We start from the raw sequence: 26,590 nt of genomic DNA, 5'->3' as shown, positions 1-26,590 counted from the left end.
TTCGCATGACACGACAGTACCACGTGACGATGTCACCTCATGGATCAGCGATAAGTATCTGAATACGAGAGGTCTTGATCTTGGCACGTTCAATGCAGAGGTAATTGCTGTAGCTTTCAGAACAGTCAAGGAAATGGGGCGACACAACCAAAGTCTATATGAGTAAGGTCATTGTCATCATTCATCATTTCATCGGCACTGCACTTCGTGGTGTATGCGGATCCGGCTCTTGTGGGCGCTCGCCAGCCATAGTAAAGGAGTTAATTGTGTAATTATAGTACGTCTAGTTGAGCTGAGGGAAAGAATTAAAAGCGCTTGTGGATATTGGGAAGATGAAACTACTGATCATTTATTCATAAGCTCCCGCTTAGTGAGCCCTGCTTGAGTTGTTCACAGTCCCGGGTTATGATCCTTGAGAGACCAATCGGAGGTTAGCCCGCTCTTCTGTGAGAACGCGTCACCTGTGGTTCCTCGGCAAAGATGGCTCTTGCTCCATACAAGAAAGTCCCAGTGATCCAACAGTTCGATCCACCACAGGACCTTGAGTTACAGAACAGCTAACATTGGTCTCTCCTCCTATTCGCCATCTAGTCACAGGAAAAGGCTGTTCTAGAGTCGATTCTATCTGTATACCTCGGGACTCACGCCTAGAAAACACTCAAATAGCTGTTCAAGAATTTGGCGGCTTACTAACTCGACAAAATCTATGGCCCAGATACGAATGCTAGTTGATTGTGGTTCACGCATTTGTCTCAAAGGGGTTTTATTCTGGTGGATAACTCCGACTTCCTACGGGCTATGTGTGTTTTGGCATGACAGACAATAGCTCCTTTGCGTAAGCAGCCGCTGCTGCCGCAGCGTATGGCTGCCAATCCTTATTCTTGTGGGAGTCGGCATAGTCGCAGATTCCACGGATAACCAGACAATGGAAGTTGTTCATAAGCCCAGCCGCCTCCATCTCGACACAGAGTGCGTTTTTGTCCGAGCGTAGTCGCTCGCGGGCAGCCCCGTTACGCATGACTCTATTGGCGGATGCTATCGTTCCATAGTGAATCTTGGGCTGGGTGCTTCCGCGTCGTAAGCGCTCCTCTAAGTAGTTTGAGTCACACCTTGCACATGTGAGACACTCCTCTTCATGGTTGTAATCACTGTTGAACAAAATGTCATTTTGCTCGCCTGGGTATGACCAGTTACGTTCTGAATTTGAGTATCGAGCTTGCAATCTGGCTATACTCCTAGCAACGGAGAACATCATGCCAGAAGACCGTGACGCTTCCAGGGATCTAAGTCGTGAAATAGCGTTAAGCAGCCTAGTTGGGGGTTGGTTCAAGTGGCCCGTTGTCACAAAGCGGTCGTTTTGGACATCTTTGCCATAATCGTATTGGACAACTCCTGGTGAATTGGATGAAGGTATGCTGACAACAACGTCCCCCAGCCGAACATCAACTTCCTTACTTGGCATACCGCCCCCAACACCCACCAAAAGAATGTATTGCAATGCAGTGAAGGTCTGACGCATGTGCTCTGCCACTCGAGTCGCAGACGTCGTTCCTGCAACCCCACTTGGCAAGCACGCTATGACCGTATTAAGATGGGCGATCCGGCCAACAGCATAGATGTTCTCATCCAGTGCATTCTGCCCATGGTATTGAAATTCTTCGTCGAGCATTGCTTCAGCTGCCGACATCTCTACTGGTAAAGCACAAATCCACCCGACGGTGTATTCTGTTGGCTTGGGTGAGTTTTCGTTGACAGTAGCAGCTGGTTTAACATGCTTGAGGTTCAAAGTAGTGCTTGCATAAGGCTGTGATGCGATATTGTCGTGGGTAACGCTCACAACACGCTTGCTGGCGTGTCCAGACCCTTTTGCACAACGATGAGCATTTGAACCAAGGTGCTATAGCAGGAGTTATTAGCATAGAAACCGACTCAAGAGGTATTTATGGATAATTTCCTACCATTTTCAAATCGTTTTCGCTCGAGAATCTTTGATCACAAGGCTTGCAGTATTTCTTGTAATGATTCGTGGCTGTCATATGCTGCTTTGCCGCTTCCTGCGTATGGAACTTGATACGACATGTTTCACAAGGGATCCTGGGATTCCAGTGTCCAACTTGCGTCATATGTGCTTCTGCTGCACTCCGATTTTTGAACTTTTTATCACACCGATCGCATGGTTTCCGCGGTTTGTGATGACCTTTCTCATCCATATGTTGCTTGCATGCTTCTTTGGTACCAAAGGTTCTGAGGCACGTATCACATTGGGGGGGCATCGTTGCACAAGCAGATATTTTGAGAGTCATGGCAAGAGTAGGATGATTCAGGTTTGGCAAAATGAGGCTCAAATTCATCAACCCCGCACGGCGTGACATAGGTGATGCCACGAAGTCGTCCCATTGGTTACCTTCGGCAATCCAATGGCGTACAAGGAGGGGGAGAAGTAGAAGTCATGCGGACCGACGACTGGTTGAGACTTGCACGAAAGAATTTGGTCTCAAGTGCCTATAGAAGGCAGGGTCTAAGTTCGTCAAAGTCGGCCGCTGGAGGATCTGTAATTTACTAGAAGCATATTCTAAGAAGAAAGCCACTTTTCCAAAATCTAGAAAATTAGAGTAAGTGGCAAACAATCGGAAAGTAGACAGTGAAATTCGGAAAGAGCTTCATGAGTTAGCCCAGCACACGTCATAGTTTAAGTTTATATCAACGTGACTGAGATGTGATGTATTTAATTGCTGGTGGGGCACGTAACCTGATAATAAGGTCGTTGGACTTGGAATATAGCTGGTCAGGAGGCTGGGGGGTCGACCAAATAATAGCATAGTAGTCCCGAGAGTTGCTTGAGTGAATTTCTTTAATCAGTCTTGTCTTGCAATCCAGACACATCGCAGCTAGGCCCCCACACAGCCATCAAGAAGGCCCCCCTCCGCGCTGTATCGTGGAGAATAAGATCAAGGACTTTTCAGTTGGAGCAAAGCAGGAAATGATTCAGCTTATGCATATTAGGAAATTGGTCCGGGCCAACGGACCAGATTGTCTGCAGAAGAGTGGCTACAACCCGTACCAACAGCAGACAGTGCCCCACCTTTGTATGTTAATTGTTGTATGCCTGCAGAGCGTCAAGGGAGGGAAGAGAAAACTACGCAAGTCTCTACCTCGCAAAATGTGTTACGTATTTGTTCACCCGCTCTCGAGGCCATTGCGCCTGGAATGTTTCCATCATAGCACCATGCTATTAAAGCTAACATTGCTTTCGTTCTTCTCCCATTTAAAGACATCAAATCCAAGATGCAATAAATGTAGCGATTTACTTGATTTAAAACGTGAGATCTTCGCGGTGATACCCCCTCAGTGTCGCTAGGAGATGCCGAATACTCGATGCATAACTCCAATGGACCAACGCCGATGTAGGACAAAAGTATCCTAGAGACACTACTCATAATTATGTTATTGTGATGGGTCTCTTTATTGTCGTCAGCATCGCGTTCTCTACCAATTTGGTTCTTATCGCTGGTCGTTGTTCGCGCGATGATCGCCATGGTAAGGGTTTTATGAACGTCAGGAACAGAATGCTCTGGACGGTCCTCCACAACCTAGCGATGAACACCGCAGCGGTGCGAAAACACTAGGATGACGGAGCCAATGCCGAGGTTGATCGTCTGACTTTCGAAACTGTGTTTTCTCGAGAGTTTAGTCTGCTTTTCCAAAGATTCGCGATACTGTTGTGAAACACATAGAGGTATAACAAGCTACACAAACTAGAGCATGGTTGCTTGATGGCCTCTTGTGAAAGACGGAGAGTGTGAATACAGGTAGAGCTTTGTGAACAAGAAGATAGAGTGGAAATCAATTGGAGGAGGGGGTCGAGAGAAAAGAAAGGCAGTGTAGAAAACTGCAGTTTCTGCGTTATGTCATAAGAATAATTGATAATCTGGTCTTTAACACACTCTAAGTACAAAACAACCTTTCCTTCACTTGACGTTGGAAAGTATCAATTATATCCTGGCCTTTCATACTTCTTGGTTCAGGCTGACCGGTACACGCGCTGCTCGTTTTGGAATATGTCATACCATTCCTGCTCGTTCCGCTTGGATCCAAAGAAATGACCTGAATGTGATTTGAGTCCATAGCCCTTGCTTTTGTGTGCACATCTTTCTTAAATTTGGCTGCGATTGGGTTCTCACTAGCAGTCGCCAAACTCGGTACATCTTTTCGAGCAGTTGCTGATGTGCCACCAGGTTTAGGATTTGGTGTAACGGCTCCATGAAGACTTGATTGATAGTGTTGTGCATGCCATCTCAGTGGCTCGGTCATCCATAGAGCAAAGGAATGTGTTTTCTCGTTAGTTGCAGGATTATAAATATCTCTGCTGCCAGTGAGTCAGTAACGTGCTTAGCCCACGGTTCAAACTTGTATTGGTAGATAAAGCATCACCTTTCCATCGTCAAGTAGTTTCCAATTCTGGATCTAGGACGGCTTCCATCAGAAGCCATAGGTGGGACGTGTAGACCATCTTCCGGATTATTCACACCACAATGCATTGTGCTGCAATGTGGAATCTGGCGACCAGCGTAATCTTCAAGCAGACTTTGGATCTTAGTAAGCTTGTTTGATTGATCAGACAATTGGTCCCTTAAAGAGTCCGTATCGGCCGAAAACTTCAGTGCGACTTGGTAGATTTGACTTTTTTCGGCACTTGAACGATTGTTGTGTAATTTTATTTCTCTCAATGCTGCACTAGATCGTCATTGATTAGCATGCCATCGCGCCAAGGCTAGCTTTCCTAATCACCTCTGGTACCCTTGTAAGACAAGCTTCAATTTTTGGATGTTTCCATCCAAGTCCATACTCATCGTACGGCATTTCGCTTTGCCCTGGATTGCCCATTTTTTGGACCCATTTCGCCCAGAGTACTCCTTGGTAATTGAGTCGACAACATCAAGAGCATCAAGGCAACGGTTGATGGTAGTGTACACCAGGTCTCGATCGGTGTCGGACAGATCCTCTTCCGGCCCAATGGCTCGTCGGATAAATTTGAGAATGTCATTCAGTTGACCGAGTTGTTGTTGGATACGAGACAAGTCGCTTTCTGCGCCACAGACTGTTTGTATAAAGTTGGAGATTCTTGGTACAACTCTAGCAATGACGTCAGATATTCCTATACAGCCTACTGCGATAGAGAGAGGATCCATGACTGCTTTCCTTGCCAGTCTCAGGACCTTTCTCGTTGGGAAGTCAAACCAGCAGGGTTATGTATCCGCAATGTCGTAGAAACCTGTGGAATATCGTAGTGAAGCACGGGCGGTAGATCATGAAGGTAGGGAATTACAGATTGACAAATACAGGGCTATGCAGAGCGACATTCAACCTCAGATGCACTTCTGCCTGAAGCTTATGCAAGTACAAACAGAAACGGACTAAACTATGCCTTGGCGATTTTTGGCAACCGTACTATTTGACAAAACTCAGAAAACTGCGTTCCTTGTTATACTGGGACATATCCTTTTAGGCGGAAAGAACTAATCCGCCTTAAGTTCAGAGAGGGCGATGAAGTTCGGAACTCCTTTTTAATCATAAGATTTTTCAATCGAGGTCGAGGCTATACATCGATGGGTGACTAGGCATGCAGTCATAGTAACGCAAAGCAAGGCTCCGTGTCCCCTTATGTATTGATGCCCGACGTAAGCATCTCAAAAATTTGGCCATGCCGAAATGACTAATAGCGTAGTCTCGACAAGAGGATGAGTCAACGAACAATTTCTTCTTGTTACGTTGATACAAGGACAGATTCAACCAATATGCAATTGTGGCATTCGGATATGCCCAATTCTTAAGGTTACGTAGTCGACGTAGCAATGTTAATCGGCAAATGCAAATAGGATTCAGCTTTCAGTGTACGCCTCATTAGCAATTGACGCATCAATTATGTATCTTCTAGGTTGACCAAAAAAGCGGCTGTGTATCAAACCTTGGCCGTCCACAGCTCGCAATACAATGTCGTTACGACGAAGCGACTTTTGTTATCTCAGCATACCCGTCCTTACAGCTTCCATATGTTCCTTAAGTGAAGTGAATAACTAGCAGATCATGGACATTCTTTATTTGGCTTAAGCAGTGAGGCATCAGATCCTTTCTACGTCAACCTCTGTGCTACAATCAACTTCAGTGGAATGCACAGTGGAGATCTCAGGACTTGTTCTTAAGAAGCATGAGGTAGTATATTTTTGACATTTTGCTTGGTTGCATTAGGATGCATAACCAATAGAACTAAGGCCCGTTACATGTCGGATACCTTCTCCTCGGTGCTAGCGCCGTACCAAAGTGGTTGAGTTATGACAGGATCGTGTTCAGATCTGTCTGTGTTTTTGCATAGGCAGCGGAGGTTGAATTGCGCCCCACTTCTGCACTTGAGGAACCTGAGATACCGTTGTCTGGGTTCACAGGCTGACAGACGCCCAGAGACGTTTGGAAAGATTTTCCCAAATTGCCCATTAGCGTACGGATGTTTTGAAATATGGGTAAAAGGGATACCGGGCAGATACTTGTGCCAAATATATGTGTATCTTCGAAAAGGTGCAGGCTATCCTTGTCCGATCGTAATAGCCATGTGGTGATGGATAGGATTCGAACGACGATGGGATAAAGCGTGGAAACCTTGTAATACGACGCAAGACCACCGCTCGTGATTCCTTCACAACGCTCATAGTACCAGGATGTTGGGGTGACTGAATTAGTAATCCAAAACTATCGGAGGCTGTGCCTCGGTTGATATAACGAACCTGACAACCGGGCGAAGTGTAGGTTCCTTCATCAGCGTAATGGACTTGGGGACCTGGTAAAGTGAAGCTCCAGATCATACACCGAATCTCAATAGGGAACTGTGGAAAAAGAAAGAATGCATCGGCCGGTTTGCTCCGGCTTCGAGTGATTGGAGGCACTTCGGGTTGCGATACTTCAGCCGAGATGAGATAGGATAGCGGAAGTCAGACAGAAAGGATCGGTGGTTAAAAGACTCAAGATTTAGAAGACTCCAAGGTCGATAAAGGGATTGTAGCAGACCAAGATCAAAGGTCTTATAGAAATATTCGTTGCAGTGTGGTGGTAAGATGAATATCCGCTAGATGCGTGGCCCTTGTTATTTCCTTACTTCATTGCTCTCTCTGAGCCATAAATTCCGATATATCTATATTAGTGCTCTCCAAAATTAGTGGGTTCTTGGTCGTAAGATAAATCGGGTGCTGCTCGACCTGCTTCGCGTGAAGGTTACAAGTGTAGGATTCAAAGCTCTCCGTTGGGAACATAAGTAGAATTCTAGGTCGCATGATTTTCAGCTGTGGATAATTGTTGTTAGATCTAGAAGGTATTCGGTTACACTTCGCTCAGTTGCGAAACAAGATTATTATTCTCGATGTTTCTCAAGGCCTTATAGCTATTTATTCGAAGGTCCCTATCCCTATACAGCCAAGCACACTAATCTCCGCGTTCTTGCGGGGACGTGGAGCTACTTTGTTTAAATTGTTCTCAGCTTCGCTAACCCATAAACTGGTAAGATGAGAAATACAAATGATTTCTCCTGTCGGAATACTATTGCCATATTCATCCGGGAGCTTGCTTGACTTAGAGTCCCATCTGGTTTGTCTGCGCTGCACGAGTTCCAGAGCGTATGCTAAATTTATGCGCCATCGACGTCGGACCACTGTGACAGTCATATCATCTGTTATAGTCGTTCCATCCGACCAGTAGTCAACTATAACAACGTATCTCCGCTTTGTATCATTGCGAGCGACCAGCTCCACAACAAAGGTGTAGTTCCCCTGTCTTTGTTCTGGAATTGCTGGGAATCTTCCTAATAGGGTAGGGAAATGGCGACGCCCAGCTATTGTTTGAACAGGATAGGTGAAGGCTATGGTATAACTCTTCCATACTGCCGAGCCAAGACTCAAGCCATCTCCAGGTTCATAGAGATGAGTAGCCTCTACATGGCGGATGAAGCAAATGGATCTTGATTTAGCTTCATCGATGAACCGTGATGGAACCCAAATAGGGTCCGAGAACCTAACACACTCGTTCTGTATCGGAGTTCTCACATATGTTAACGAACAAAACAGGACAGGAAGAACCAGGGATCTCCGGTTCCTTTCATGCGTCAAAACGGCATATCCGAGCTTATTCTCGAATGGATCGCTTTTGATCTTTAAAGTAGCTTGCAATCCTCGTGCTATCATTCTCGGACTGAACGCAACATAGGGAACTCGAGTGATGTCTTTTGTGGTCAGATTCTGATAGTTCTGGAAGTGCGAGGGAGATTTGGCCAAACCGTTCGGCGCAAATCCGTCGTCGGCTTCTGTGTAATTCCAGGCAAGCAGGGATACATCTTCGTTGACCTTGATGATTTCTTCTTGTAAACGAAAAAATGCCTTATCTTTCTCGCCATACAACAATGGCATGTTGACGTCAAAGATGCCTAGAAGCGAATAGGCTCGATCCTCATATCGAGTAGTCTGTCGATTGGCGGCCCAAGAAAAAAGCCTTCCTGCTCGAATGGATCGCAAGTATGTCCCATCCTTGTGAGAGGCTTTGATGAGACTGGTCGAATCTATACCTGTGGCTGCTTGGATGGCGTCTTGTAGCTCTACACGATCACCACACTTGTTCCAATCCTTATCGAAAAATATCAAGTCTCTAGGGGCTAGAAGTTCCTGCAACGTCCAGCCCCGAGTAAACCAACGAGAATTCTGGAACGAATCACTCCGTAGTTTTGATGATGCCGACCCTCTGTGCCTCGCACAATCGGTAGTTATAGACACATCCGACAAATACGCAAAACAGACGTCTGATTCCAGATACCATCGGTACATCGAATTAATAGACTCTTGAAGCTCGGCGCTGCTGGACTTGTCGATGCAGCATGTGTCGACCCAAATATATTTGAATCCGGCCTCTAAGGCCATGCGACTGAATTGGTAGATCTTATTGTACGTCTTCGTTTCCCACAGTTCTTTACCCTGTCCACCGGCATCCCTCTGCGCGATCACAGTTTTCATGTCGCAATAAGATGCCTCCTCGCCTTCCCAACGGTGCGACAGTATCGCATACTTTGGGATTTTGTCGTCGTCAAACTCCTCGAAACGAAGATCTCTCGCTGATAGTAGACGCATTTTCATGATGAATTCAGTCACTACCGATTGGGGAAGTCGTCTCGTCGATAGAGTCAATTCGTGAAGCAGAATGGGTAGCTTCTTGTCAGCTCACCCTTACGATGTGGTCTTTGCGTTCAGAACTGAAAATCTGTCAAGGAGAAATGGCGGGGGGTTGAGATCAGGCTGCGGAGAGGACCTTGTCAATTTCACGTGATATAATACTGGTACAGTCCTAATAGCGTGTGGCCGTAATCAAATCCATTATGCTCAGGCTGTGTTCTATAGAGCCCAAGTGATGGTTGATTTGCGAAATTTGTTCAATCATTCCATTGGTTATGGTTTTGGAAGCGGGATAGCCCTTACTTATATCGTGATTGAATCCACTAGACCTTATATCACTTGCTGACCCGCACTCCGGTTAGTTGATTGTTAACATTTCAGCTCTGATGACTAAGGCTACTCACAATCAGAACAGCGGGGATTGAATGACACGGAACAAAGCTGTTAAGAGTTTGAAGAGGGTATATGTGATAATGTCTAGGCCAGCACAGATTACAGAAGAAAAAAAAACCAGCTTTAGAACGCGCTACAAACTCTACCGACCATATATCAGCTATCAATTTTTACCAGTCCTGGTAACTCTTTAAAGCTAGCATCACACTGTCAATACAGGGTAGGGTCTATGATGGATTGTTATCGCCAGGGCTTATCGACGTTATCAGCTATACTTTACCTGTTTCGGCTAATGACGCTAGGTAATCCTGCACGAATCACCGATCCTAGCCTGAACTGGCCCACCCTTTTCTTTTATCTCGTTGCCCAACTGGCCACATTCTCGGTCCACTATCTCTGGCTCTAGATCTGGACGGGTTAGCGCCACAAGTTACACAGCAGCCACGGCAGCCACAGCAGCCACAGATGAACGATAGGCCCATGGAACAGAGTCTTATCGTGATAACACACCCTAGCAGGTGCGACTTTTCCCGCCGAAGAGGTTCAGTTTGTGCTCCAATTGCACTCGTGCAGAATCCGCCGATGATCTGGTCAAAATGCCACCAAGAACCAAAGAGTATAGAGGATTGTCATGCCACCGCTGCCATAAGCAAACAGTCAAATGTACTAGAGGCATGATTGATCTGGACATGTTTGTACTGAACCGATCTGACTTACGTAACAGAACAGCCCTGTCAGAACTGTGCGGCAGCGAATCGGCCATGCACGTATGCAGTTCGTGACCGTGAAGGGACAATCTCAAAGGCATATCTAGAGAAACTCGAGAAAGGTCTTGTACGCGTTAACAATCCCGCGACACAGTCGACCTCTACCCGCAACAGTAACAATACTTCTCTCCAGGAAGTTATTGCAGGTGGACAAAGCGCGCGTCAGCCTTTCGACCCTGTTGCCGAGCATCCAGACGCCGCTGTTTTTGTGTCTCGGTTGAAGGAGATCCAGTTTTCGCATTTGTCATTTAGTGCATTACAAGCGCGTTCCGAGACTCAAGCGCGCAGCGATCATTCAGATCTAAGCTCAACCCAGCCGCCGAAATATGAGTATTTTGACCTCAAATTCGATACCATACGTAAGGAGGAAAAGTTCCACATATCCTTTGCCGCTAGGACAAGTACTGAAAATTTGTGTCAAGATGCACAATGCACATTCAAGGTTCCACCCTATCATACCTCCTTGACAAGTTCAGCATTTATCTCGGCCACGATATGGCACTGTATTCGGATAACAAAGTTCCGACAGAATCTGCATGATATTCATATTACAGTCAATTCAAACGAACCCAAAGGCCGAATATTCTTATGCCCGCCCTTGGTAGTTCTCGCTCTCGCGGAATCTATGGATGCTAGTCGACAGCCTGCGATCGATCACTTCTCACATAGAAATGCTACACCAGAAGATGCGCCTGTAACTACGGAACCTTCGACTACTAGCCCTCCCGGATAAGAGTTTTTCAAGCGAGCTCTGGCTCTCTTTTTGACATTTCAAGTTTGCTCTTGATGATACTTGGAACCTGGATTGCCCTGAAATCTCGCCGAAGATAGAAAGGTAGCTTGGTACCCACCGTAAAGTCCTGTTTCTCCAAATTATGTAGCATCCTTACTACGATTTGTCTGACTTGGCTTCTGTTCATTCTTCAGCACTGATTTGGTGTACACTGTGTGGTTTGAGGTAATGGCTTTCGGTAAATGTATTATTAGGTGTGTATATTGAAGCGTTATGTATCTCGTCGTGGCGCTTTGAGTGCCTACAACACCCAACCGAGATGTCTACTAGACGTCCTTGCACTTGCTATACTACCCAGACCACTTTCACTCTCATACCTTATTCCCAACCCACAGAAGAGCTTTCAGCACAAAGTTCCAAGTACTTGTTATCCGCTTTTGCAAAAGCAATAAACGTCTCATTGGCCGACCAGAACCCTATTTTAACTGACAATCAAGGTCCAAACAACAAGGTTTCCGTCTTTCACTGCCAATCAGAAGTGTCTGATTGTTTGGCAGCCGGTGATGACTTGGAAGTCATCACAAGCTTTGTTGTGAGATTCAAGAATTGCCCTACACAGAGTCAGCCAGAAAGTAAATCGTGTTAGAAAGGGTTATAAGTTACTGGTGTCCGGCAGGGCCTCGAACGACACTGGAATCAAGATAATAGGCGTCTCCCCAGAAGCACTGGTCGTTACTGGTGAAACCGATGCTTTTCTTGTACAGGTCGCAGTAGACTCCAAGGAGCCGGTCATCGCGAGGGTTGGTGATAAGCTGCATTCGGTATCTGTCAAGACCACTCTTGACCCAGCTTTTGACGTATTTGACTTCGAAGGAACAAGCAGCCCGCTTGACCTCAGCTGCTAGTATGTGTTAGATACGGAAGGCTTTCAAAATTCAGTGACCTACCATTCTCGGTAGGAGCAGCCATAGCTCCGGTGAGCATAGGGATGGCCAGGACGGCCTGGGTGAACAGAGTGAACTTCATGGTGAAGAAGTAAATCGAAGTCGACAGATGTTGATTGAAGGTGCTGGATAGTGAGAGAATGAGAAGAAAGTAGTGATAGAACCACATACTCGGAATCAGGCCTCCATCTTATAGTCGTGGACAATTATTTCTTTCCTACAACTCTTTGCTACAGTAGGCTGATTCCATTCTCCTCATGGTAAACTAGAACTTACAACACTATCTGCACGCCCCTGTCTCTGCTGCTGAATAATATTCTTCTCGGAATTTCCGGAAATCCCTATAATTCACGATGCTACGGCCGAGTCGGCGAATTATCAATGTCAGAGTTGCATCGGGAAATTGATCTGACGACATGGAGCGTCCTGGGAATAACTGTGGGGCATTTGCGAGCCTGCCTCGCGTAAACCCCTGAACTTACTATGCCTGTCTAGACCCTCGCATTCAACGGCGCAGTGGCGAGAGTAGCTCGCTTATTTACTGACATTTAGTTGGCCTCAGGGTATCATAAGAATTGGCCCCTGAGAGCATAAGAGACGAAATAATTTGATCATCTTATGCCACTTTAGACTAGTATTTAAGCTACTTTATTTATGTAGCCTAAGTCTTGGAGTACATTTCTTCTGACACCCACCTGGTTGGGTTAATTGGCTGCTCTGAATGGACACAACTCTCCGATTCATTCTTGGAGCCCTGCTACGAATCATTAAAAGATCGCGGTAGCCTATCAGCATGAGTCCCATCCGTAGACCTGCTAGCAACCATCTCTCTAAGAGTCCGCCGTGATAGAATGTCCTTCCGGAACATTTGATCCTTTTCATTGGTACTTTCGATATCGCCAGACTGGATCATGTAGGATCATGCCTGCTGTCCACCGTCCGACAGTGTTCTGATCATAAGCGACCATTCATCAAAGGTAAGTGATAAGCATACGAGCGAAAATTCCAATTATCCAAGACCCATTCTTCAGTGGTGGACTTTGCGGAGATTCCGGAGTAATGGACTTTGGTTCAGCGGGTGCGGACTTTGGAGTTGAGAAAACAGTTAATGGGGGTTTTCCCCATGCGGGGAAAGTGGAGTTAATGGATTTCTCCAAAAGGTTCTTGCCAGTGTACGTGAAAATATCTCCAACGTGTTTGCTATCGAACAGTGCCTTCTGTGTTTCAGTAACTCAATGATAGCATCTGCCTGTAACACGTGCAGTCCAGTAGAACAACTGCAATGCAACTGCGATAGCATGATTCATCCCTGAGAAGCTTTGTAATTAGGCTAAACCACCTGATGATGTGATATGTATAATATCTGCGGCAAAATTGAACAGCATGGACCCAACTGTGGAGCGTGAACTATTGCCACTATCTAAGCACGGAATCCTAACTGTCACCGTATCATGTAGGACCTATCTGCCACCAGATCAATTTGAAGGAAGAACATAGCCACGATTTGCACTATCACGCGGTGTAACGAGCCCGTTGAAGTGGATAGTTCTTACAATAACCTCCAGGGGCCGTGCTTGTCTCCCCGTAAATGTGGGCACATGGATTCTGAACCCTACATCCAGAATCCCAAAATACCGTCATCGAAGGGGCGTCCTCACGTTGCGTGCAATCTCCGCCAGCTTATTGAGGGAATTCAAGGATCAAACAATCTATGGATTCGGTCGAGACGCTCATGATCGGCCTGGCCTTTGACTTCCCAAGTCCTTTGGAGTGTTGCTACGTTACTCTCAAGGAGCCATAGATTGAGACATAGCCTGATTGATGGGTTGCTATAAAGCAAAAGCATTGTCCCGAAGAATGCATTTCGTTCCTTCCTCTCTATCCCAACTCCCAAGCAATCCAACAACAAGTCAACTACCTTACTCCAGTCCATCAAGATGAAGTTCTTTATCCTCGCACAAGCTATTCTGGCCATTCCCGCTCTTGCCTCAGCCATTCCCGAGCCCGTCGACACGGCTAATCGTAAGCCTGCTGCTAAAGTTCACACTAAGGGGTTGAGTACTAAGCATTGTTTTTAGTTGCCGAGCGTGCTAACTGCAAGTTGACTCTCCAATGGAAGTCTAACTGGTATGAGAATGCCATGAGGCGATACCGAGTGCAGCTTATCACCAGCCCCCGAAACGACGACCACCTCAAAGTATACTGCGATATCTTAGCCAAGAACACTGTTCAGCTTGAGAATCAGCAGTGTTTCTGGACAGACAACATGTACGTCGTTGACATCAGCGAAGTGCAAGGTCCAGCCGGTCATTCGTAAGTTCTACTACATCTCTAATGCCGTTTGTATCTAACTCTTTCGTTTCTAGGCAATACAAGAATCAGCACAAGATCGCAGCTGACTGGTTCGAGAGGGGAACTGGCTGTGAGGTTATTCGAAACACCTAGACTGCTTGAACCAGCTTCTAGAGTCCTATTCCTGTATTTGTGCACTGCTGAGGTCAGGGCTGGATGGGTTTGCTTGTTCGGTTCTGGTGCGGGAGTGTGACTCCAGGGAGTGCTGGGTGTATTAGGCTAGGTTGTGATACGCCGGTTGGTATTTGAATTCGTTTAGTGAGGGCAATTCTAGAGACGAAGTTTCTTTGTCAATGCGATTTGGAGTTGCTGTTCCCCGGTAAAATCACGAACCCGCTCCTTCATCAGCAGAGAGGATAAAGTGATTACCAAAGAAATCAGTCCTAATACAAGAATAAGATTAGTCTTGTGACATATTAATGTAGAACCCAGCTGTAAAGCTAGATAAAGTGCTAGCATATTTGCCTGGAAGAGGACAGGGCGTTTGAAAACAATTATATGTCTCCTTGAATTAGCCCCCGTCACTTGCTTTATAACGTCTGACAAGGGTTTTAAGGTTTCATGTTATGGACGAGCAGCACCTTGTACGGAACAGAATACACGGGATGGGCGGCGCAACGGGAGTTCCGTGTCCTTTCCCTATGGATCAATCGTTGTAGAAATTTCTAGCTAGATGTGACTGATGTCGCAACGAGAGCCTCAGTTTTCTGGTATTCCAAAGTTTGAGCCCGGTGTCCATAGACTCTGTACTTGTACGTGACCACACCCTGGGTATTTGAGAGCCATCTACCATGGCTGACAAGATGGTGCCTGGCTTCCTGTACACTTGCAATCGGTTCCTTTAGGGCACCAATCGGAGACTTCCCAGTGACCTGTCGTATCACATTGCATCTATGACCAGTTAGTTTGTACTTCTGAGTAGGAGTATGTCGAGAAACTCCAGTGACATACCACTAGATTGCCGCCATTGCATCCCCAATCTCCGATGGTACACGGCGCCTTTCTTGCTGCATATTCCGGAACGCATTTGATAGCTGTGGCAGGCTGTAGGAAGAGAGCCAAGATGGCAGGTTGGAACTTCATGTTGACTTGAAGAGAGATGAAAGACTATATGGTAGAAAGCTTTGGATAATGGAATGAACTTGTGATGGCTGCAGAAAGGACAGCGGGCTGGCCTCGGATTTATACTTACGAAGTGTCCATACTCGCCTATTCTACATAGCCTAGACCCTCACTGTGCGTTGTACAGTCACTTTATAGTCTCGGACCAACTTGCCGTCCAGAGGTCTATCATTGGCTCGGCTGCAGCAAGGAGTCGAAGGATGCTCGACGTGGAGAAGGCGAATGGATCCCCGTGCACAGATCCCTTTACGCGAGGTACAAGTTTACCATGGCATGTTCTTGAACCAATGACTCAGGATTAGCTCAAGGGTGTAAGTACCGAAGCGCCCTTTGCCTCCTACAAAACGTTCCTAGAAGATTCCGCAGAAAGGAAGACCCAGCTGTCGCCTCAAAACTAATGCTGAGTACTCTCTGGTCTTCTTAGTTACTGGCTCTCACTCGCGAGCCCGGTAATAAATAGTCTGGACATTTCAGCCTTAGATGTGATATAGACGGAAAGCTAAGGGAGCGGAATGCGCCGTGAAAGCATGATTCCCCAGCAAGAACTAAGTGGAATACTGCATTTACCACAGTGTCAAGAGCTAGGGCAGCACAAAAGTTTAGAAGCGCAATAGCACCCTAGACTCTACAATCTAGGCAATTAATATAAACTGAACACAGATAATTTACAGCAAACCAGTTTTTCAATCAATGGTATCCTTCTTCAACAAGCCCGGTAGCACCTCTCCTAATCTGGGTTAGCGGAGCTGTGTTTCCATGTCCCCTATCAATTTGTTCCTCAAGTTTGTGCAGAGCTATGCCATCAATAAAGGGCCTGCAACTCAGTGTATACACACGCCTCACCACATTAGTAATGTTACCGCCCACCAGCCCAGCAAAGAACATGACACTTATCAATCCTTGTATAAACCCTGCGTTCGATGTAGAGATATTGAGGATAATCTCAACAGCTACCCACGTAAAAAGGGTGAAGGTAAAATACCCCATGGCTGAGAAGATAGTAACTTCTTTCTCACAATCTTTAAGTCGTAAATATTCTATCAATACGCTCGCTTTAGCCTCATCCAGTACGTTTTGCTCGTCACCTTTGACAGTGGTTTGCTGTGCTTCGAAGTGTTGCATAAGAAAGACGTCCGGTGCAAGGTAGTTCACAATGTCAACGAGGAGCCTATTCCAAGCTGTTCTCATTCTTTGGATATCTGAACCGTTGCTGACGTCCACCTCGGCTCGTTGTTCTATCGCATTGCTTCCATCGATACTCTGCTGAGAGGATGCGGTCGTCTCATTAGTGCTTACAGTCACCATGGTCTGTGAGACCTTTTCTGTGTAGTCTTCCCAACGTCAGTATTTGTAGCCCTACAGACTGAATGGATGAAGAAGCACCATACCATGGTAAGATTCTGCAGCCGCAAAGAAAGGCAGCACGAGCAGGAAGATAGCCATAATCTGCCCAAACCCCATATAATTCGTGTCTGCATCCAGTGACGGGGCCCCAAGCCAACGGTAAAAAATGACTTGCGAGATCCCATATGCGAAGCTGTATGCGATGCCGGTCAATGACGAAAGGAAAGATTCCTCGACCAAGTAGCCTCCCTTGACATCTTGACGCATCCCATACGGCAAAGAGAGCAGAAATCGCAATCTGGAGGCACGAGATACCGCATGCCATACTTGAATGTGCTGTTCATCCGACAATGCAAGCTCGATAAGCAGGGTAGACTTTCTATCTCCACATGGTAGCCACTTAGACATGCGAGAAATAATTCGACAAGTTGTCCCGTCATCAAAATAGAGGAGCCATATCCGGACACTAGAATCAACAGCGCCATCGCTGGTGCGGCAATGCCGACTAGATAGAAAGGGTCACTTGAGTCTGGACGATTAGAGAAGACACACTGGACGGGGATCGTCGAGTCTAGATTTAAGGCAACAATGGTAACGCAAAAAGAATAAAGTAGTAGGACTAGAAGCACAACCATTGCAAAGACGCGAATGTCGCGAATAACACCGTGGGATCTAAGATAGGGTCGGAGTGCATCCAGAGTCGCTAAATGTGTCGTCGATGAGAACCAAGCCAGGCAAAGAACGACCGAGAACTCGTATCCTGATAGTTGTTTCTGGTTGGAGATTCCGGAAATCAGGATAGCAAGACCAGCAACCAGCTGCTGGTCGCTAAGTGCGAGGATGAACTGAGTAACGGGCTGTTTCCTTGCTTCGTGGGATTTCCCTTTACCACTAGTGGTAGGCGGAGGTGCTGGACATTTGAAACTTCGACATTTTGTTTCCGCCCAATTGATCACATGTCGATCCAGATCGCTATTGAACTCATCACCCAGCGAACCAGAAAGGTAGCCGAAGGTCACTGCCGTTGTTGTTATTACAGCCGTTACAAAGAAAGCTGCCAGGGCCTAGTGAAATGCAAACTCTGTTAAGATGTATTTCCCCATGTTAATAGACATTGACTTACCCCAGGACCAACTATATTCGAGTCAACAGTGATGCTTCCAAGAGGCGATTCACAATTGAGTCCTTTACTAGTGCTGGCCATTGCATGCGTGATTGGGCGACAACCGTAGTAAATACTTGGGACAATGGAGGTTCAAGCTTTGTATCGAATATACCAGCTATTAACAGTGGTTACTTAGCGGGCTACAGAACCGAAGGGAAGCGATAAGCAAACACTAAGGCGAGTGGTCAAAAAGGTCGAGGCGGGGTATGCAGGGCGGCTGAACTTATAACACAACCCAACGACTCAGACTCAGTGACTGATTGAACTAAGCTCGGGATCTATTTAGTCGAACAGCCAAGCACGGAGCTTAACGCTACGCTTGGAATTAAGCCACAGCCCCACCCTGCATTAGTTTATCAATAGTGCCAGATCGAGAACAAGCCATCTTGTGTTAACAAGCAAAGATAGGCACGACAGCGCTCTCTAGCCTACAGTTCTAGACTACACGCGGGGTAAACGGGTATTACCACCAGTGGGCAATACCGAAATTTAGGTGCCCAGCTGAAAATTTGGCGAAAGCTTGTCGCTGAAGGGTAGATACAAATAACGTGGTTAATCCATTTTTCTCTACAGCGTTCACTGCCAACAAGTCAACCTCGTCCCACTATCCGAACTACTTATTTCGTTAGAATGACTACAGATCTTGCGCGTCGCTACCTACATTCCATGAAGCACCACCCGTATGGAAATGCGCTTTTTGAACCGGCCCCATTCTCACGTCTTCAGCCAGGTTCTCTGGGCTACCTGGATGAACTGCAGCGCTGGCATCCAATCCTGAACCTTCTGGATTCAGAAGCACTGGAAAAAGCAGGCTACTCACCCTTAGGCGAGCTACGGCCCAGCGAACCAGACGTGCGCCGTTTTGGGCCTATGCTGTCTAACAAGACATCCAAGACCAATGTTGATCTTGAAGCGGGCGTTGGCGCTGCTGCGATGGGACTTCCCGTTGACGTCAGCGGCGCTGTTAAGTACAGCACATCCAACGAGTTCGGAGCTGTCCTTGTCTGTGAAAACGATGTTGTTTCTGAAGGGTTCGATCTTCGCCAACCTTTCGCCACTTGGTTGGAACAGAATGCAAAGTCACTGTTCAAAGACTATCCGGATGCCAAGAGACTTGGCCTTTACGCAGTGACCTGGACTTATTCATCCACTGATATCCATATCAGCGCATGGGATGGAGAGAGTAACGATGCCACCGTCGGATTCAAAGTTGGCTTCGCTGGTGCTGGTAATGTTGGTCCACAAACGTCGTGGGTCAGAGGACAGTCAAGCAGCGGATGGTCAGAGTGGACGGATCAGAAAAGAGTGTTGTTCTTCACCGGTGTTTTTATGAGAACGAATCTTTTTGGTTGGGCGAAAATGAAGAAGAGTAGTCTTCCAAAGGGGACTACAAGGTTCAATGTAGAGGGCGAAGAGGGAGAACAGAACTTCAAGGCCTTTTTAGAACCTGTTGGGGATATAGACAAGGCGAAGGCTGGATCCACGGATGAAACTGTCATCTCTACTCAGGGCGCTTCTTAGGTAGTTATAACAAGATCACAATGTGTTGCAACTTCATTATCTACTGACCTCGGTTTTACCATGGCCAATACTTAGAACTACAACCCCCTGCCGTTAGTAACTGCTATGAACAAGTACAGCAGATCTTAGCTTCAGCTATGTCAATATGGAGATCGCAGCTTTTTCCCTCTTCACATAGAACGGAAGTCATCTCTTCCAGCCTGTCTCTCATTCCCTTGTCATGTACGACGTCCAGCTCGGTGATTGAAACGCATTTTGTCATCCCTAACAGATGTTCCGGGAACTTCAAGTCCCACTGACTTATATCCCTCCTCACTTTAGCGATAGCTCTCATCTCTTCATCCACCTCGAGCTCTGTAAAGTAAATCCGAGACACGACAGGTCGACGCAGCAGCGTTCTCGATATGTTTTTAAGCAAGCCCTCCCAAATAATTTCCAGATCAAAAGAGAGCTGTGTAAAGCTTACCCATGGCGCATCCCAGGTATCGTCGTCACCCCTTGCGTTGACAAACAGGATGTCTATTTTCGGGTTGAAGTATGACAGGCCAACAGGGCCTAGGCACTGACAGTGGGGGAATTGTATAAGCGTCTCACGTGCAACGGCACGCGATTCTTGGCAAATACTGAGTGTGATAGGCGTCCGAGGGGATACAACGTGATAATCGTGATTTTTCGGGTTTTTCTTAGGTGGGCAACGGCGTCTGTAAACCACCTTGTGGATCTGTGGGCCTGGCAGGGTGAGTTTCCAGATGAGACGGCGCAGCTCTGGTGGAAGTCGGAGAAAGGGAAAAGGCTCAAAGGGAGGGAGGCTTTCGATATATCGGGATCGAGTTACAGGTGGCATTCTCTGTAGATTGTTGTGTTTGTGTTCTGTTCCAGAATGGCTGAAGATGGCAGGCTGGGCAGAGTGCTGCCTAAATGTTGGTTGGAGTATCACGTGTTCGCTTATATTTGTACACCTCAAGGAGACTTTCACTAATGTTAAAAGTTAAGTTTGAAAAGACTGTATACTATTTCAGTATAACAACAGCGTTGTATCAAATTAATGGGAACTATAACCCTGCCGCGGCCGAGGTTGGCGGAAAGTATCCAGCAAACTCAATAGAGACATCGTCAACGTAAAGCCTGTTGCTTTAGCCTGCTGCGCTGCAGGTATGTTCGATTTTGAACTCGGCCGAAGTTGTAGAGGGTTGAAAGGGCGTGGGGTTAAATTCCTCAAAGACATCCTTAGAAGTCTCTAGCGGCAGCACAGCAACCTCGCCTATCGTTTGCCAGGATCAATTATGAGTGCTGAAATCATCCATCGGCTTCTCGTATTCTGTCCCACCGAGAATTACTATTTGAACCTTGTGATTACAGGCTGACCCCAGACGCCTCGACTTAGGCTTGATCTGATGTTCAGTTAGTTGAGACGCCTTGTCGATCCTATTTCCCCATCTGTACATTTTGCAATATTGCCCTTCTATTGCTACTGCTGCTGCTAGTCTTTCAGATGTTAGTTGTTCGATTGGTTTGTTCTTTGGTCGGTATATATTGAAACGTCTGCTAGGTGGTTTTTTACGTTTCTTTAGTAGTATCTTTCAGTTGTTGCGCGGTGTCTCGGACTTTACTTGTTGGCCTCACCACTCGACCTGGTCTCCTTAGCGTCGAGAAGTGGGCGTTATCCTGCTCTACCACAATCTCGGCCACTATTGGATCGGCTATGACGGGCAGTCTCCACCACGTATTTTCTCCCAACTAACAACACTTCTTCTGATTCCTCTTCGCCAATGCAGTCCGTATACAAAGTGTTCGATGTTCGGTCTCCTCCAATCTCCAGTAAGAAATTTGGCTTCGTTACAGCCACCCAGACGAAAAATACACACACACACACACACCGCCGAATCCGTAAGAAGAGCAGGGCCTTGTCCCCATAGGGTTTAGCGCGGCTGGGGCACAACAGCAAGCTTCAAGACACGTACGATCGCCATCCAAAAGTGCCTCGTGTTTTCATCGCTGTCAACTTCCTTAACAGTTATCAACGGAATCTCACGCCGAGATATCTCTTATCTTAAAACAAACATGCTGAAATTTCATCGACATTATAAAACTAATCTCCAGCGTTCGAAACTAAGACCAATTCCAAGTCAAGGCGTAAATAAAAGGCTTGCAGCAGTAGAGTCAGCTAAAAATAGCGCATTCATCTACAGCTCAGATTACTCTGTACACTATTTAATGCTTGACTGGTGAGACACTAGATTTATTCAAGCTTATTATCCGACTCTATAAATACAAGTCGCTCTTGATGAATCCCGTTCTTTATATCCTCCCGAAACTTATTGATCTTATCTTTATTCTTCTCTATAAGTTTCCTCTCCTCCATCCTCTCCTCCTCTGTTAACGGTGGAGGAAGTATACCCTCCGGCGGGTTATACCACTGCTCTTCAGGCACTTTCATCCCATCTACGCCACGCCAGAATTTCTCAACTTCTGGGTCATAAGGTAGACGATCAATAAGAGCTTTAATAAGTGCAGGTCGTAGAGGAACAGCGTAGTGAATATTGCGATCACCGTCGAGGAAGCGAAAAACTCCGTCTTTGCCAAGGTCTGCTAGGCCTAGTAGATCAGGATCGCGATCCATATTACGTAGAATGTCGCTTATTTCTTTCTGTTCTGGGGAGAGGTCTTTGTAGGCGATGCCATCTTCGCTGCTGCACTGTGTTGCTTCGTGCTCGGTTGGTTCGCGTGGCTCGGTATTAGGCTGAGACATGTTATGTAAGGTTTTGGTGTAAGGATAGAAGTTGGAAGAGGAGATTTGGCTTGAATTTGAGCCAGAGATTCTAGATGCACCTGGTGGGGTCGGTCTTATTAATCATAAGGACCATGCTGCATGATTTAGCTGGGTAGGCATGTGATGACTTGTCTTCTAATCCCTGTTATGGGATCAACCAACAGTCACCTAACCAACAGTCACCTAACCAACAGTTGGAAGAACATGGCTCGATCTAATAACGTAATGCTTCTATTATTGCGGGCCATTCTCAAAAGTTCCCTTATCTTGAAAATTCTGAATCTCTTTATGTCTAGACAAAAAGTCCCAAACTGGTTCTTTGTGCAGCCATGAGATGGGAAGGCGTTGATGCCCCCAGCCCCGTTGACTTCCAAAGAAGTAGATGTCAGTTTTAAATGCACCGGCCCCTCTTGAAAACCACGCCAGTAAGGCCAGCACACGCATAACAATGAGAGTACTGAGAGCAAAGCCCTGGACCAAAGCAAGGAGGATGAGAACATCGATTTCCATAACCTCGAATTTCCAGATCTCTCTTGTTGGGAGTAGTCTGCCTGTCCTCAGGCTGCGGGTCATTCCTCTCCAAATCCGTAAGCAAGTCGAGTACTTCCTTACTCATTTGTTCATCTGTGGCCAAGACAATTTTCTCATCAATCTCAATAACAAAGCCTCCGTACTTAGGGAGGAGAACTCCTCCAAATCGAGGGGCACCATGCAATTCGTCCCAATTGGTGACCCAGACAGCATCTTCTGGGATTTCGACGGTGTACTTGGCGTTCACCATGCTACCGGCGAGCAAAGTTGTGAAGAGGGATGAAACTATAGCACATCGGTAAGTGTTTGGGGACTTTACTACAATAGAGAGTTGTGGTCGTACTTAGCTTCATTTCGATAGCTTGATGGCAATTCTGGCTACTGATTCTGTGATGCAAAAGGGTGTAAAGTGGTTGGGAATCTGTAGTGGCATTTGGCAAGATCATGTCCACCAAACAGTACTTATAGATCAAGAGTCACTATCACATGATGGGTAACTGTGCCTCTTTGAACAGCTCACGATGAATCCTACAGCAATACTAGCTAGGAAAACAACTGCCATAAAAGAGTTAGTCAATTACATAAAGGCAATTGATACGCGGGCATAATCCTTAGGGTGTATGTTTACGGAGGATATCTTGCTTTTGATACTCCACCACCCTAAAACCCCCTGCTTGAGTCATAAATGAAGTCTTTCAAAGACTATTTGTCTTAACGTCGTAATACCCTCCCTTGCCTTAAACCCTTGTGATATATGCAGACGAGAGCCTGCATCTGATAGGCGCTTGTCGGACTTCTTGTTTCCGCCATTTCATCGGCACTCTGTGGGAGGGTCGGAATGATTTGTGTGTAGATGTTGCAGCTGCTGTCTATAAGAATATCTTGGACCACGGCAATACAGACCGCGCGGCTTGTCAAGAATTGCACAACGCTACAAGGACCTTGCGCAAAGCCTGGATTAAGAATCGTGCTAAGAGAATATACCAAGCGTCACAGCAGATTATCAGAAGGGATAGCATGGATAAATCCAACTTGGAGCTATGCAATATTGTTCTTGTGGATGATGATGAAGAGGAAAAGCTGGAATGGATTCCCTTCATCCACTTTGGAAACTAAGAAACCTCTATGGAAAAGGTGTAAGCCGATGGGGAACGTTTAGCTCTGTAAGTATGGCTACAGGCTATGGTGAATGTACCCTTATTGACCTCCCTTGGGCTGTTTGTATCACTAATCTGATGGAGTTTGAAAGAGTTGGCGATAGGATTCTCAAGATATATACATCTACCCGCAATACTTACGATCCAGGAGATTTTGTCATTCCGCGCTGGGCATTCACCGCTCGCTGTGCTCCTGCCTTGAAGCTTATGACTTCTCGAGAGAACATTGAAATGACAAGACAGCTCTTTTGTAAATATAAAGGGAAGGTTGAAGCGAAATGCGTTACTTCAGTACGAGCTTAAGCTCAATAAAATACTTCTTGCCATTCTGATATCTTAGCTACACTAATACTTATATAAATAGACGTTTAAGAGAAATGAAAAGTAGGAGTAATAATAGTAATAAAAACGTCCGATCAAAGGCACGTTGTTAGACGGTACAAGACCAACACCTTGCTGCTGCCGGATCCCCACAAGCACGATCAAATTCTGCCTGCTTTGGATAAGCACACAAGATACGACTATGCTCTGTTCCATCTTCAGCATTAACCTTGATCGCTGAAACCTCCGGAGCCGTCCCGTTTTCAACCCAATGGCGCAATTGGTTGAAGAGTTGCGTAGGTTGGCGTGAAGCACCGCCAAAGCAATGACCCAAGCCTGGAGCCTCAAAGTATCGATAGAAGCTACGAATGTCGGGGGAAAGATCAGCTACTGCGTTGTAGTAATTCTCGGTGGATTTGGGGGGGATGATATTATCCGCCTGTCGAGTGAGCCTTGAAGTCAGTAATGGCGCAAAAGAGCCGACTGCTTTAAAGTCAGGGTGGTTGACGTACCAAGCCATGGAAACTAATCATTTTACCCCCAGCGTCTCGGAACCTGGTCAGATCGGCGTCTGTGGTGTCAACGATGGAGCTGTACTGTTGCTGCCCAGCGTGAACTAAATCCTGAAACAGGGATCTACTTAAAGTAGCCAAGTCCAGTTCTGGATTCTTTGCAAGAAAAAGCTGAAGCCATTGCACCCCTAGAAGGGAAGAGTCGGCAACACACCTTCCTGAGGTGCAGTCTGTGCTTAGCAGGCCAGGCTGTCCAAAGGAAGTTGAGCTGGTGCCGGTGAGCTGAGCACCTGGAGCGATGCCGTGATAGGTTTGTCGCCCAGAGAAGATGGGCATGCCTTGCCACGTTGCGTTGACGGCTGCTGCAGCGCTCTTGCTAATTTGAACCTGAGTCCCGTTCAGTTGAGGGCATTTGATAGCCTCACCAACAACTGTGAATGGATCAAAAGTTTCCAGACACTCATCAACCTTTGAGATAACACCGTCGACAACACCATCCAGACCGTCACAAGCTTTGAAAGCTGCCGATGTGATGGCATCAAACTCGCAAGCTGGTGGATAAGAGGCAAGCTCATTCATCACCTGCTGCGGCCACTGGACATAGGAGAAGAGCTCAGTCCAATGAATCGCTGGCGCACCGGCAATTATACCATCATATGCTGTCGGGTACCTCTGAGCAAGCATTAAGCCTTGCCGACCACCCTGTGAGCAGCCAGTCCAATAAGAGAATTCAGGACCGCGACCATAGAAGTCTTTGATGAGGGATTTGCCAATCACGGCCTGGCTTGTCAGTAAACTTGGTCTCACATATTTTGCCGAATACAAGACTAACCTGGTCTTCCAGAGATACAGACGCAAAGTTCTGCAAGTTGTACAAGTTGACATTTCCGGGACTGGAAAGTGCCCATGGACCTGCGTCGAGGGCACCCCCAAGGCCGGCGTTGGTGGAGATTGTGGCGAAGCCGTCAGCTAAAGCTCCCCTCATAGCAGCGTACGAAAGGAAGAATCGACCTGCCACCCAGCCACCACCACCCACAGCTTGTAGTCGACCATTCCAGGTGTCAATGGGAAGCCAGGTCTCAACCTCGATGGTATCGTTTTGCCCTGGATGCGTGTACGTGACGGTGACGTTGCAGAAGGTGGCAGTCTGTTCTTCTACAGTCGGTGCTACGTATCTGTAGACTTCTGGCGCAGCAACACTGTAGTTGGTTATGACCTCTGCTTGTATCCCGAGGATGTCGGCCCCATAGATCGAGGGACTGAAGGTTGTTGCGTTACAGGCTTGAATAAGAGAAGTGGCCATTGTGAAAGATCTGATGCTGTCCTGGTTCAGGCAGGGCAAATGAGTGAGGCGACAAAAGAGCTGGCAGATATTTGCAGCAGTAACTTGCTTGTAGAGGAGGTTTAGTTGTAGCAATCGCATTTTGAGATTTACGTGGTCTTTATATGTTTTACCAGAATATCCAGAGTGGCTCCAGTTCTTTTCGGATTCACGATCTCCTGTTTACCACGAGGGAAGTGAAAGGACTGCAGATCCTGTTTCCAAAACATGTTCTCGAATCTCGGCAGTTCCCACTGATACGGCGCAGGACGCTTCGACTGCATGGAACCGAACTGAGCCCTCTCATTAACCCGCTAGGCCTTTCCACGTAGCCCCGTAACGTATTTCATTCAGCCCCGATCAGTGGGTCAGCTTACACGTATTGCGATGCTCGTGATTGGCTACACACCATCCTCTTATCCGGAGTAGGATCTCGATCC

General features: G+C 46.7%; 13 protein-coding genes across 13 annotated transcripts; 3 read left to right on the top strand and 10 right to left on the bottom strand.

Moving 5' to 3' along the window:
- Positions 1–796: 796 nt before the first annotated feature.
- Positions 797–2,123, bottom strand: B0J16DRAFT_389939 (nucleoside phosphorylase domain-containing protein; the record flags this gene model as incomplete). The annotated part of the gene is made up of 2 exons (XM_046131845.1): positions 797–1,897; positions 1,959–2,123. 2 exons carry the CDS (start codon positions 2,121–2,123, stop codon positions 797–799), a joined length of 1,266 nt encoding a protein of 421 aa, XP_045978401.1.
- Positions 2,124–3,870: 1,747 nt separating this feature from the next.
- B0J16DRAFT_419268 (uncharacterized protein) lies at positions 3,871–5,285 on the bottom strand. The gene is made up of 3 exons (XM_046133817.1): positions 4,789–5,285; positions 4,432–4,734; positions 3,871–4,366 (listed from the first exon to the last, which is right to left on the bottom strand). Exons 1-3 carry the CDS (start codon positions 5,187–5,189, stop codon positions 3,946–3,948), a joined length of 1,125 nt encoding a protein of 374 aa, XP_045978400.1. The 5' UTR covers positions 5,190–5,285; the 3' UTR covers positions 3,871–3,945.
- An 845-nt stretch (positions 5,286–6,130) lies between these two features.
- On the bottom strand, positions 6,131–9,243 carry B0J16DRAFT_365546 (uncharacterized protein; the record flags this gene model as incomplete). The annotated part of the gene is made up of 3 exons (XM_046130020.1): positions 9,002–9,243; positions 7,469–8,686; positions 6,131–6,189 (listed from the first exon to the last, which is right to left on the bottom strand). Exons 1-3 carry the CDS (start codon positions 9,159–9,161, stop codon positions 6,131–6,133), a joined length of 1,437 nt encoding a protein of 478 aa, XP_045978399.1. The 5' UTR covers positions 9,162–9,243.
- A 911-nt stretch (positions 9,244–10,154) lies between these two features.
- On the top strand, positions 10,155–11,347 carry B0J16DRAFT_199778 (uncharacterized protein). Its single transcript, XM_046122946.1, has 3 exons — positions 10,155–10,262; positions 10,315–10,716; positions 10,780–11,347. Exons 1-3 carry the CDS (start codon positions 10,187–10,189, stop codon positions 11,088–11,090), a joined length of 789 nt encoding a protein of 262 aa, XP_045978398.1. The 5' UTR covers positions 10,155–10,186; the 3' UTR covers positions 11,091–11,347.
- Positions 11,348–11,622: 275 nt separating this feature from the next.
- Positions 11,623–12,116, bottom strand: B0J16DRAFT_389936 (uncharacterized protein; the record flags this gene model as incomplete). Its single annotated transcript, XM_046131844.1, has 3 exons — positions 11,623–11,701; positions 11,754–11,991; positions 12,038–12,116. 3 exons carry the CDS (start codon positions 12,114–12,116, stop codon positions 11,623–11,625), a joined length of 396 nt encoding a protein of 131 aa, XP_045978397.1.
- A 1,730-nt stretch (positions 12,117–13,846) lies between these two features.
- B0J16DRAFT_419265 (uncharacterized protein) lies at positions 13,847–14,479 on the top strand (the record flags this gene model as incomplete). Its single annotated transcript, XM_046133816.1, has 3 exons — positions 13,847–14,056; positions 14,113–14,347; positions 14,401–14,479. Exons 1-3 carry the CDS (start codon positions 13,972–13,974, stop codon positions 14,477–14,479), a joined length of 399 nt encoding a protein of 132 aa, XP_045978396.1. The 5' UTR covers positions 13,847–13,971.
- A 534-nt stretch (positions 14,480–15,013) lies between these two features.
- B0J16DRAFT_351281 (uncharacterized protein) lies at positions 15,014–15,566 on the bottom strand. The gene is made up of 2 exons (XM_046129173.1): positions 15,338–15,566; positions 15,014–15,277 (listed from the first exon to the last, which is right to left on the bottom strand). Exons 1-2 carry the CDS (start codon positions 15,467–15,469, stop codon positions 15,173–15,175), a joined length of 237 nt encoding a protein of 78 aa, XP_045978395.1. The 5' UTR covers positions 15,470–15,566; the 3' UTR covers positions 15,014–15,172.
- Positions 15,567–16,195: 629 nt separating this feature from the next.
- On the bottom strand, positions 16,196–18,056 carry B0J16DRAFT_376592 (uncharacterized protein; the record flags this gene model as incomplete). The annotated part of the gene is made up of 4 exons (XM_046130774.1): positions 16,196–16,839; positions 16,897–17,357; positions 17,405–17,916; positions 17,976–18,056. 4 exons carry the CDS (start codon positions 18,054–18,056, stop codon positions 16,196–16,198), a joined length of 1,698 nt encoding a protein of 565 aa, XP_045978394.1.
- A 555-nt stretch (positions 18,057–18,611) lies between these two features.
- Positions 18,612–19,707, top strand: B0J16DRAFT_199755 (uncharacterized protein). The gene has a single exon (XM_046122945.1). The coding sequence runs from the start codon at positions 18,648–18,650 to the stop codon at positions 19,536–19,538; it is 891 nt and encodes a 296-aa protein (XP_045978393.1). The 5' UTR covers positions 18,612–18,647; the 3' UTR covers positions 19,539–19,707.
- B0J16DRAFT_351279 (uncharacterized protein) lies at positions 19,478–20,411 on the bottom strand. The gene has a single exon (XM_046129172.1). The coding sequence runs from the start codon at positions 20,380–20,382 to the stop codon at positions 19,642–19,644; it is 741 nt and encodes a 246-aa protein (XP_045978392.1). The 5' UTR covers positions 20,383–20,411; the 3' UTR covers positions 19,478–19,641.
- A 916-nt stretch (positions 20,412–21,327) lies between these two features.
- B0J16DRAFT_351277 (uncharacterized protein) lies at positions 21,328–22,348 on the bottom strand. The gene has a single exon (XM_046129171.1). The coding sequence runs from the start codon at positions 22,285–22,287 to the stop codon at positions 21,778–21,780; it is 510 nt and encodes a 169-aa protein (XP_045978391.1). The 5' UTR covers positions 22,288–22,348; the 3' UTR covers positions 21,328–21,777.
- Positions 22,349–22,530: 182 nt separating this feature from the next.
- Positions 22,531–23,255, bottom strand: B0J16DRAFT_351275 (uncharacterized protein). The gene is made up of 2 exons (XM_046129170.1): positions 23,183–23,255; positions 22,531–23,124 (listed from the first exon to the last, which is right to left on the bottom strand). The coding sequence occupies exons 1-2, from the start codon at positions 23,190–23,192 to the stop codon at positions 22,700–22,702; spliced, it is 435 nt and encodes a 144-aa protein (XP_045978390.1). The 5' UTR covers positions 23,193–23,255; the 3' UTR covers positions 22,531–22,699.
- Positions 23,256–24,426: 1,171 nt separating this feature from the next.
- On the bottom strand, positions 24,427–26,132 carry B0J16DRAFT_406486 (Tannase/feruloyl esterase; the record flags this gene model as incomplete). Its single annotated transcript, XM_046132969.1, has 3 exons — positions 24,427–24,756; positions 24,830–25,609; positions 25,662–26,132. The coding sequence occupies 3 exons, from the start codon at positions 26,130–26,132 to the stop codon at positions 24,427–24,429; spliced, it is 1,581 nt and encodes a 526-aa protein (XP_045978389.1).
- Positions 26,133–26,590: the final 458 nt, after the last annotated feature.

The sequence above is a fragment of the Fusarium flagelliforme genome, assembly GCF_020744385.1.
Source record: "Fusarium flagelliforme strain FIESC 12 MPI-CAGE-AA-0113 chromosome Unknown B0J16scaffold_8, whole genome shotgun sequence".
Classification (NCBI taxonomy): Eukaryota; Fungi; Ascomycota; class Sordariomycetes; order Hypocreales; family Nectriaceae; genus Fusarium; species Fusarium flagelliforme.
Note: the sequence above shows the minus strand (reverse complement) of the source record. Positions and strands in the feature narration are given on the sequence as shown.